Below are 8310 nucleotides of genomic sequence, written 5' to 3'. Positions count from 1 at the left end.
TTCTCTGACATTTGCTATCGTCTCGAATATCAAGTCATGAGTTAAGTGGAGTCATCCACGAGCTCGGCGGGCGAGCTCGGCGGGCGCTCCACGCAGATTGTTTTGACAAGCGCGCGCACTTTCCGGTTGTCACGGCGACGGAGGCCCGTGGCTCGCCCACAACTGCCAGTCAAAGTCGATCGCTCGCTCGCCTTGTTATTTCGCTCCCTCGATGCTTTGGATCAAGTCATTCCTCGCTCTCATGGCCCGACCATGCTTTTCATTAAAAAACAAATGAAAACTTCTAGTGCAGACGCATCTAGCTAGGTTTCACCACGCGACATCTGCAAGCGCGCGTCACTCGAGGTGATTTTCTCGCCGTCCGTGTGACTTTTGAGGCGGCCGGCGCTTTCTGGAAACTCCAACATCAGTGGTCCATCCCAGTGCATTTGCTCCCAAGGTTGCCGCAGGGTCAGTCTTTGAAATCCAAATGAAGCTTGCTACTTGACCCCTCAACGGGTGGGTCAAAGATATCCGCGTCGTCACACCCACGCGGTGCGCTTACCGTAGGCTTGCCACGCATGCAATTTACTGCATATATTTTTTTTAAAAAAAGTATCATATCGGCTTTAATCGTCAGCCCACCACCAAGATGACGACCCTCCACCAGCAGCATGAAAAAAGAAATCAACGCTCCGCCTCGCAGGGTGAAGGTGGATGGATCATCCAGAGGGAAGGAAGGATGCTCGGGCGGGCAGCAAAAACGGATTCCTATTTCTCATTGAATAACAGCTGCCAACAGCTTGGAAGCATGGATGTGTTAGCTGACACTCAAGCAGATTCGCTAAGCGGGAAAACAATCATGTCGTTTCCTCACTACGAAGACGCGGTGACAGCTCATAAACGGAATCAATCACCGTTTTGAATTGAATAGTTTGATCAATTTTGGCCTTTCTTCTGATCGTGTGAATCGAAAGTGATTTCATGGCTTGACAGGACTATCTGTGCCTTTCATTTCCTTCAATATATGTCTGTATTAATGATGTATAAATGTCCTCCTATGATAAAGAGTGATGATTTGTATCCGTGTAGAAATGCGCCTCGCGGACACCGTTGAAATCCAAACATGGTGCGCTGTCTCCCCCTATTGGCCGCATGTGATATTACATAGTGTACTCGCGTAAGATTTGGGACTGTATGAAAATTAAGCTAATTTGTCATATCTAAATTTCTTTCTTTTATTCATTGACTTGCTAGCTCCTGATTGGTGACTTTTGGTCAGGTGAAGGCAAAAGCGGAAGTGTGGTGTCGTGGAAAAGTAAATGACTAACAAAAAGGGATTCGTGCCTGAAAGACATCTAGAAAGGAAGTCTAGCTCTAGGCTCGGGTATTCATTCATTTTTACTGATGGATCAGAAGATCCCGAACGTGGCTGTACATGGACCAGGTAGCAAAGCATTCATCAAAGAGATGCACGGATCATTTATCAATTTATGCACCACTTCATCTTTGAGGCCCACTATTGAATCGTTTTATATTTAAAGTTGTTTATTTATATATTATTTGAAATTCTTGCTGGGCCTCAGGTGCAACATGCAGAGGGAGGGAGGGGGGAGCAAGTCTGGCAACCCTTTGCAATGCACTTCCTTGTACGGTATCGGGTTACCCACCCGCGTCATTGGTGGAATTTACGCAGCCGTCATCTCTCCAGCATGGACGCGCGTCCCCTGTGAGGACTTTGTCATCGTGTTCGTCCAGTCAGGCGCACTTCCGGCGGGGGAGCCAGGAGGAGACACACCTTGGGAGAATCCCCCCTCCCCTCCCCAACCCAAGCACCACCATCCTGCACAGACCACCGTCATTTGTTTGGTTCTCTCTGTCTGCTAGCACGAAGAAACTTTTCTGTCCACCATGTCCACTCGGGCACTCAGGGAAATCTTGCAGACGCCAGGAAATGGCACCTGTGCAGACTGCGGGGCAGCAGGTGAGAAGTACAACTGTCTTTCTGCTAACCCTTGTGTGACTTTTCTTGCCACAAAACATTTTGGAGTGGCAAAACATTTAGGGTTAGGGTTATGCGACGTGGAAACACCAAAAGGATTTCAAGTTTAGTGCGAGTCCAGACACGCAGCACACGCCCTCCTGGGTTCATATGTGCAGGCATGCCGAGGAAGCCTCCGTTTTCTTCCACATCGAAATAACATTTGCCTTTCGAAATGGGCCTTGAAGGAAATAGTTAGGCCAGACGGTGAAAGATTTGCTTGTGGGTGGAAGATCAAGAAAAAACACGTCACATATTTCGAGGTTCAGAGCTTGGGCTCCTTCTCACATATTTCGAGGTTCAGAGCTTGGGCTCCTTCTCTGAGTTGTCTGTCGCACGCAGATCCCGACTGGGCTTCCACCTCCTTGGGGGTTTTCATCTGTCTGGCCTGTTCCGGAATCCACCGCAACATTCCCGACGTCAGCAAGGTGAAGTCTCTGAGTCTTTCCCACTGGGAGGACCACGAGATCCAGGTAAGGACACCGTTTCCCATCTATTCATCTCAGTCCACGTTCATATTGTTTTGGCTTTTTATTTTTTGGGGGACAGTTCATGGCGGAGAAGGGAAACGAGCGGATGAAGAGCAAATACGAGGCGGCCGTTCCCGTCTACTATTACAAGCCGTCGCACAAAGACTGCCAGTGAGTACCGATGTGGTCGGCGAGGGAGTTAGCGTTTTTACTAGCGTGCTAAGTCAACATTTGCTAATGACGACCGACGGGGGTTTATGAGGAGCTCACGCTCGTTTTCTGATGCTGCGTAACGTCGCTTTCCTGCCATCCATCAGGGTCCTGAAGGAGCAATGGATACGAGCAAAGTACGAGCGCAAGGAATTCAGCCAACCCGGCAACAAGTTTACCTATGAGGAAGGCAAGCACAAAAATCAAGGCGTTTTTTTAAATGAAGAAAAAAATTCGAATATTGCATCCCTTTTTAAAAAGTAGCAATCATGAGAATTTTGACAAGAAATGCTTCTTTTGAGCTTGGGAGAGAAATGAGAGCAGTGCTTACTTAGCATGACCTTTGGCCCCGCAGCCACCAGGGACGGCGCCTTGATGAAAAGGGGGCGGGACAACGGGCAGTTCCTCAGCAGGCGATTCGTCCTCTCCGAGAGGGAGGGCACGCTCAAGTACTTCACCAAGCACGATGTAAGCAAACGTTCATGCCGTATGAAAAAAAAAATCCAACTTTATCCTGGCGCGCTTTTTTGAGCTGGGCTCTCTCTGGCTGCAGGCCAAGGAGCCCAAAGCGGTGATCAAGGTGGACAGCATCAACGCCACCTTCCAGCCCGACAAGATCGGCCACCCCAACGGCCTGCAGATCACGTACCTCAAAGACTACAGCACCCGCAACATTTTCCTTTACCACGACAGCGGCAAGGTCCGCCTCACCGTTAGCGGGCCGGGGCGCTTGGCGCTTTGGGCCTGATTCTTCGCCTCGTCCTTGCAGGAGATCGTCAACTGGTTCAATTCCATCCGAGCCGTCCAGCTTCACTACATGAAGGTGGCCTTTCCCGGAGCCACGGACGCCGAGGTCTGTATGCGCTCAATAGCGCCCCCATGAGTGGACCTGTCAAGAGGCGCCAAATAAACTTAGGCAAAATTGGGTGGGCATTTCGCTCGGAAAAGTCTCAAGGCCCATGTTGAACAGGAAGTCATCGGTTTTGGCCCGAAGCAGCCATTTTGCCTCCAAAAAACATTTTTTTTTTTTTGCCTGTTTGTTTCTTTTTCTCAGCTGGTCCCCAAACTTACCCACAACTTCCTGAAGGAGGGCTACATGGAGAAGACGGGTCCCAGGGTAGGTGAACTCTTCATATTGCAGAAGAATTTGGACTGTGTCGCTCATCTAGCAAGCCAGTCCAACCTGAGAGGACTTGCACAACATTTGAGAAACCTGAACCGCCACTTAACTCCAACTCGGATTCCCCCTCCGTCGATGTAAAGACGCTATTATGTGCCAGACCAAAAAAAAAAAAAACCAACACTTCCCAATGTTCCGTTCGGGCTTAGGCGAGCTCGGCGCTAAACGTTTGCCGGCAAACTTGAATTTTGTAAAATGACAAAAAAGGCTGCGTTCCCATTGCCGTTTTGTTTTTTGTTGCTAGCAAACTGAAGGCTTCAAGAAACGTTGGTTCACTTTGGACCAGAGACGACTCATGTACTACAAGGACCCTCTGGTAGGCCAACAACACACAGACTGAGGAGCAGTGCATCTTCATCAGATTTTCATTTCACGATATGACGTTGTGTTGGATTTTTTTTTTTTTGCAAACTGATTTTGGGGAAAAAAAGTCACAGAAGTGTCGTGAGAAAAGCATTTTGATGTTTTTGCAAATGTTGCTGTGAGGCTGTTCTGCCTTTGCAGGACGCCTTCGCCAAGGGCGAGGTTTTCCTGGGCAGCAAGGAGCACTACAGCGTCTCGGCCGGCCTGCCCGCCGGCACCTACTGCAACGGCGCCTGGCGCCACGGCATCACCATCGTCACGCCCGACCGCTGCTTCCTGTTCACCTGCGAGTCGGAGGCCGAGCAGCACGACTGGCTCAAGCTCTTCGATGACGTCATGAGCGCTCAGATGTCCCCCCAGGAGTACACCAGTAAGAGCCAATTGGCGCCAAATGTTCAAATGTGATAGATCAGCTCATTTTTGGACGTTTGTCTTCTCTTTCCAGTGGAGGCTTTGTTGAAGCACAGACATTGATTGACCCAGCAGCGGATTGCCCATCAACATTTTGGTGTTAAAAAAAAGCGGACTGGCGATAAAAGGCAAAGAGTGGTCCATTCATCTCTCGCGTTCAACAGTGCCACCTAGTGGCTCTTTTTAAACCCTTAACAAGGCTTTCCCCGGTTTTTGAAAGATTTACTTTTTGGAGGAGTTTTATTTGTAAACATATTAATAAGTCAAACTTAATAAAGCAGTTTCTCGGCTTTTACATTTCTTTGGCCTGCGGTCCCTGTTCCGAATCAAATATGTAAAACGTGTTTTCTTTTCAATCGTGCATTATGTTAATATTTCATTTAAATATAGCCGCAACGTGTTCGTTTTGAGTTGGGACAGCTTTAACATGGAAATTCGAGCGAAAGCAAGCGCAGTGAATCACATAAAAACATTGTTTCATAAAAAAAAAAAAAAAAAAGTAATGACTCTAATACAACTTTTTGGGAGGTTTGTTTTACTTGTTTTTAACCCTTGCAAACTCAATCCATGCGGTGTGCATTCCTCGAAGACTCGACGAACTATTTCAACAAGGAGTTGAGGCTGTCCCAAAGTTGCCATTGGTGCTGGGGAGCTGCGGGTGGGCGGGCGGGCGTGCAGAGTGGCCGGTGCAGCAGCGGCGCTTCAACCCCCGAGCGACTGAGAAAAGTCAAGCGGAGACGCAGTCCAGGAGGTGACGGACGGGACCACAAGATTGCACGGACGGGACCACAAGATTGCACGGACGGAGCCACAAATCGGACATGATCGGGACTCGTCGCGCTTGCCGCCGCCGCCACGCAACATCCTACCAAGGTGATTTTCTTCTCACTTTTAGAATTGGAAAAAAGTTTGTAAATGAAGAAAAAAAAAAAAAACACTATGAAAAAAATGAATGGGAATTAAATGAAAACCCCTATTTCTTTGCACGTAGGATTTAGTGTGCAGGTTTCCTCGGAAGAATTTTCATCCCAGATGACGTCATCCGCTTCGAAACGCCAATGAACTCCAACGGCAGCAATGCGTCGTCGGGAGGTCCCTCGGAGGGCAGCGGCGCGGCGGGCGGCGGCCTGTGGGTGACGTCCCTGCTGGGCGCCACCCTGACGCTCATGTGGCTCCTGGGCACGGCGGGCAACGCGTACACGCTGGCCATCACGCGCTCGGCGGCGCTGCGCCGCACGGGCTCCGTCTACATCTACGTGGCCAACCTGGCGCTGGCCGACCTGCTCTACCTGTCCACCATCCCCTTTGTGGTGGTCACCTATTTTGCCCACGACTGGCTCTTCGGGGACGCCGGCTGCCGGGTGCTGCTCAGTCTGGACCTGCTCACCATGCACGCCAGCGTCTTCATCCTGGCGGCCATGAGCTTGGAGCGCTACCGCGCCGTGGCGCGGCCCATGAGCGCCCGCGACTCGTCGCCGCGCAGCCGCAAGATGGCGGCGGCCGTCATCTGGGCCACGGCCTTCGCGCTCACTCTGCCCATGATGGTCATGATCCGACTCAGGCGGGACAAGCCGTCTCCGGACGGCGCGGTGAAGCGGATGTGCTTCCCCACGTGGACCCGGGAGGCCTTCAAGGCCTACGTGGGCGTCCTGTTCCTGACCAGCGTTCTGGTCCCGGGTCTGGTCATGGTGTCGCTGTACGCGGGCCTCGCCAGGCGCTACTGGGCCACGCAGGCCCGGCTGGCGGGACGCGGCCGCTCGGCCCGCCGGCGGGGCCTCAAACAGCGTGTGGCCGTCATGATCTTCAGCATTGTGCTGGCCTACTGGGCCTGTTTCCTGCCCTTCTGGGGCTGGCAGCTGACCCAGCTCTTCTCGCCGGAGTCCCTCAAGGCTCTATCCCCGGCCACTCACAACTACGTGAACTTTTTTGTCACCTGTCTGACGTACGGCAACAGCTGCGTCAACCCTTTCCTCTACACGCTGCTCACCAGAAACTACAAGGATTACCTGGCGCACAAAAGCCAGTCCGCAGTGAGCGGCAGCAGGATCCAGATGAGCCAAAGCCCGCCCCCTTGGGACTCCCATTGAAGTCTTGAGGCTCGTGCTGAGAGGAAAAACTCTTCTTACCTCATCGAGTTCAATCCCAAGAGTGACAACCAGCAAAAAGAAGTTCCGAATCTTGCAAAATGAGTCACTTTTACATCTATTTTTTTTGCAATGTAACATTATACTCACAATTTCTGTGCCGAAAGTCGAAAAATATCGCCGATTAAATCAGATTGCTGAAGTCGTGTTTGAGTTTCCCACGTACGTTCTTCTTTGCGGGAATGTCATCACGCCGTGCTACATTCCTCGGCCTCTCCCCACTCTTTGGAGTCCTCCTGCTAATTATCTCACGGGCCCATTTATTTTACCGTTTTTTTCCGTGTATAGTGCGCCCCCATGTATAGTACGCACCCCTAAAAATGGCATGCTGATGCTGGAAAAAAGCTTGTACCCATGTATAATACGCACCCAATTTTTATGAATTTTTTTTAAAAAAAAACTTAATTTTTTTTTTTTTTTTTTTTTTTTTTAAGTCCCAATGATCGTCACACACGCAGGGAGGCAATGGGTCCCATTTTTATAGTCTTTGGTATGGTCTTAACTAGGCTGGATGTAATTTTTTTTGTTGGCGTTGATTTCTCCGACTGCCCATAAACGCACCACCGCGCTCCGTGCGCATGGAGCGTGTTTGAAGTGAACAGCAGAGAAGAAAGGAATAAGGCAAAGTGTTGTGAAATAAAATATTACCTGTAATACGGATTTAGGTAGAGAACTGAACTCTCGCTCTTTATATAGCTGACGTGTCTTGCTCATCCGTTCTGCGCATCTGTAATGGCGGCCTCCGTATGATATCCGGTTTGCGTGTGTGCGAGAGCGAGAGAGAGCGAGAGAGAAAGCGTGCGAGAGAACGCTCAACCGTAGCGCGCCGCCGACCGCCCAACTGCACCGGGCTGGTCGATTAGTGTGACAGAGCCGTCGCTGAAATTTAGAAGATATTTTTAAAGTCCTGATGTACTTTCTAAAATTTAAGTGGACCTCAGTGCGCACTGCGCAGGGAGCTTAATTTGGTGCGGTCGCGCAACCGCAGCGCGCCGGGCGCTCACTGTCGCATTGCTTAAAGAGCGCCTTTGTGTTTTAGGATGAACAGCAGAGACCAAAGGAACAAGGCAAAGTGTTGTGAAATAAAATATTACCTGTAATACGCATTTTGTTATTTGCTGATTGAAACTGCTAATTAAACTGTGAATTGAAACTAATAGGAAGAAAACAACTCTCGCTCTTTATATAGCTGACGTGTCTTGCGCATCCGTTCAGTGCATTTTATTTCACAACACTTTGCCTTTCTTCTCTGCTGTTCACTTCAAACACGCTCCATGCGACCGCAATGCTCTCGTATCAGACGCTTGCTCGATCACCTGCTCGTTTGCTGTCCCGTGCGCGCACGAAGCGCGGTGGTGCGTTTACGGGCAGTCGGAGAAATCAACGCCAACAAAAAAAATTACATCCAGCCTAGTTAAGACCATACCAAAGACTATAAAAATGGGACCCATTGCCTCCCTGCGTGTGTGACGATCATTGGGACTTAAAAAAAAAAAAAAAAAAAAAAAAAAT

The 8310-nt window shown here is 49.9% G+C and overlaps 2 protein-coding genes across 2 annotated transcripts; both read left to right on the top strand.

Moving 5' to 3' along the window:
- The first annotated feature begins 1660 nt into the window (after positions 1–1660).
- On the top strand, positions 1661–4949 carry zgc:92360 (uncharacterized protein LOC436988 homolog). Its single transcript, XM_061275229.1, has 11 exons — positions 1661–1963; positions 2363–2493; positions 2570–2661; positions 2808–2890; positions 3056–3168; positions 3254–3400; positions 3470–3553; positions 3755–3817; positions 4125–4196; positions 4385–4613; positions 4689–4949. The coding sequence occupies exons 1-11, from the start codon at positions 1891–1893 to the stop codon at positions 4715–4717; spliced, it is 1116 nt and encodes a 371-aa protein (XP_061131213.1). The 5' UTR covers positions 1661–1890; the 3' UTR covers positions 4718–4949.
- Positions 4950–5387: 438 nt separating this feature from the next.
- uts2r4 (urotensin-2 receptor 4) lies at positions 5388–7029 on the top strand. The gene is made up of 2 exons (XM_061275230.1): positions 5388–5527; positions 5646–7029. The coding sequence occupies exon 2, from the start codon at positions 5713–5715 to the stop codon at positions 6739–6741; it is 1029 nt and encodes a 342-aa protein (XP_061131214.1). The 5' UTR covers positions 5388–5527; positions 5646–5712; the 3' UTR covers positions 6742–7029.
- Positions 7030–8310: the final 1281 nt, after the last annotated feature.

Source organism: Syngnathus typhle, linkage group LG3 (genome assembly GCF_033458585.1).
Source record: "Syngnathus typhle isolate RoL2023-S1 ecotype Sweden linkage group LG3, RoL_Styp_1.0, whole genome shotgun sequence".
NCBI classification, from domain to species: domain Eukaryota; kingdom Metazoa; phylum Chordata; class Actinopteri; order Syngnathiformes; family Syngnathidae; genus Syngnathus; species Syngnathus typhle.
Note: the sequence above shows the minus strand (reverse complement) of the source record. Positions and strands in the feature narration are given on the sequence as shown.